The 2,793-nt window shown below is 36.2% G+C and overlaps 1 protein-coding gene across 1 annotated transcript in view; it reads right to left on the bottom strand.

Annotated features, from left to right (window-relative positions):
- Nucleotides 1-2,793, bottom strand: part of Yme1l1 (YME1 like 1 ATPase) — a 37,065-nt gene that overhangs the window by 7,732 nt on the left and 26,540 nt on the right. The window contains exon 12 of the mRNA XM_021192610.2: nucleotides 2,368-2,430. Within this exon, the coding sequence (XP_021048269.1) occupies nucleotides 2,368-2,430 (63 nt within the window). The remainder of the gene's footprint in view (nucleotides 1-2,367; nucleotides 2,431-2,793) is intronic.

Here is a 2,793-nt window from a genome sequence, read left to right as displayed (position 1 = left end):
GAAGAAGAAGAAGAAGAGGAGGAGGAGGAGGAGGAGGAGGAGGAAGGAAAGAAGGAAGGAAGGAAGGAAGGAAGGAAGGAAGGAAGGAAGGAAAAAAAAAAAAAAAAAACCTCGACACCGGGCACGAATTTGTTGATCAGTGTTGTCCAAGAGACTCTCAAAACATTGTAAAACAGCTATTGTCCTTGCCTGGCCCACCAGAGGTGGAAATTAAGTCTGTATGGAAGATACATGCACTTCAGAAACAGGACCTAGAGACCTCTGAGCTGGAACTGACTGGAATGCCTCTTCCCTGAAGACTAGCTTTCACAATATTAGAAGGCACCATGAAAGCTTGCAAAGAGAGAAGCAACCAACAGTCCTACCCAAGTTTAATACCTATGAAGCACGATATTAAAGAGCATGGCACACTAACCCTAAGAGTTCAGTAAAGGCATGTACACTTCAGTGGTAACCAACAGCTCTTTAGTTGGACTTAAAATCCACTAGACAAGAGAGAAATCATCCCTGGTGCTGAAAAGTTAGCCAGCTACACAGGGATAGTAAGGGATCTTAGAGGAGAACCTATAACTACTAGTTTGCTAAAACAGCACAATCCCTAATTACATTCCAAATATTTGTCCTTATATCCACTGATAAGAGTAGTCTTCACCCCTCATCAAGGAACCTTCTCTCTGTAACTGACAGAGACCACTACAGAAAACTACACCTAATCAAAATGCAGAGTTGCAGAGCCCAGTCCCAACAGATAAATCGGGAACACAACTCCTACACCTATGGCTTAGGGATCATTTGGGAAGAGGGGATGACAAAGAGTCAGGGAGCTTGTTGTAAAACTATCTCCTAGCAATGTCAGAAGTGACACTCAAGTCTCACTAACGTGGCTGCCTAAACATGACCTCAAAAAGGGTGATACTATGTTCTGCAAATGGGGATGGGGGAAAGCTCATAAAGTCTCACCCCTAGACAAAGAACTACAGGTAAATCAAATTGCTGAGAACAGGAGCAAGTCTTAACCAGGGAAGAGCATACCAAACAATCAGCCATAAAAAATATACACATACAAGTAACACTACACACACTGAACAAGTTGGGCTTATGTATTTAGGTATACACACACAAACTGAAAAAAACAAACAAAAAAAAGGCAATGGATTTAGAAAGGATCCTAGTTGGGGGTGGGAGTTACAGGGGATGACTTGAAAGAAGGGAAGAGAAGGGGAGAAAATGATGTAATTATAACCTCAAAAGAAAAAATAAAGCAATTATTTTTAAAAAGACACACTCCCTTTTTAATTGCTATCTAGAGTGCTCTAGGAAGGAGAGACTTGATAGGGAAGGACCCTCGGAACTCATCATTTAATGAACTAATAATTGTTATATTGTTTATGATTTGGGCATTTGCTTTATAGTTAGTTTTTGAAGTCACAACTTGATGGTACATGCTTATAATCCCAGCACTTGGGAAGCTAAGGCAAAAGAATAGCAGCATGTAAAACCAGCCTACACTACATAGCAAGAACCTATCTCAAAAATAAAAGCTTAATAAAAGTCAAAAGAAAGAAAGAAAGAAAAAAGAAAGAAAGAAAGAAAGAAAGGAAGGAAGAAAGATAGATAATTTTAAAGACATACTCCCTTCTAAAGAAAGAAAGAAAGAAAGAAAGAAAGAAAGAAAGAAAGAAAGATTATTTTAAAGAAGACATACTCCCTTCTTAATTGCTATCTAAAGTGCTGGATTGTTATATCAGAAAAAGACAAGCTACTATCAAATAAAAAAATAACTTGTATAAGTTTTTTTTTTTTTATTTAAACTTATTTTTGTTTCTAAATATGGAAGAGGCATGCCTACAGTGGCCAAAGGAAAATACTCAATCCCCAAGGGCTGGAGTTATATAGTGCTGTAAGCTGGAGAGTCTGAGCAAAGGGAACAAAACTCAGATCCAAGGCAAGCTCAGTGCGCTCTCTTAACCACTGGGCCATCTCTAGCCTCACCCCCAAGACAAACCTTTAATGCTATAAATTGTATTTTTAAATTGCTTTCTGTTTAAATGTGATATATGTTTTCAGTATTATTGAGCAGTAATTCTAACAGTTCTAAATTCAAAGTAAATAATCCACCCAGGTTTAATATATTAGGTTTTGCATACATCACTTTGATATAATTTTAGAATTATTTTCTTCCTTAAGAATTCTATGTCCATTGGTAATTAGGTCATGTTCTCCAAGCCTTTAGGAGTCACTATCTGTGGATTTGCATATTTTGAATATTCTCTATAAATGGAACTGTGCAAGTTACTTTGTGGTAGCCTTTTCTTAGTACAATGTTGCAGCACATACTCTTCACAGAATATTTCTTTTTATACTTACTTATCTAATGCCTCTGGGAAATTTGTGGCACCTATAATGATTACTCCTTCATTGGGTTTGAAACTAGAGAGAAAAAAAAGGTACCATTTCACTGAAAACTGAAATATGGCTTACATGTAACAATGCATATATACAAAACTGTCCTTTGCTAGCCTTAGCTGATAATAAACCAGTGGTTACATAAATCACAAACCAACTGTTACTTAGGGAAGAAAACTGACATAAAAAGCCCGGGTTCCTCTTTAAATTTTGAAAAATTATTTTTAACTTTATCAATTCAAATTATATGATACAAGACCTTTATTTAGTCAAAATGTCTTATACTGACATTAAGATAATTTATTCAGGGCAATAATTCTTCCTTTTTTTTTTATTTTTTTTATTTTCTTTATTTACATTTCAAATGCTATCCCGAAAGTTCCCTAT

Source organism: Mus pahari, chromosome 3, assembly GCF_900095145.1.
Source record: "Mus pahari chromosome 3, PAHARI_EIJ_v1.1, whole genome shotgun sequence".
Taxonomy (NCBI): domain Eukaryota; kingdom Metazoa; phylum Chordata; class Mammalia; order Rodentia; family Muridae; genus Mus; species Mus pahari.
Note: the sequence above shows the minus strand (reverse complement) of the source record. Positions and strands in the feature narration are given on the sequence as shown.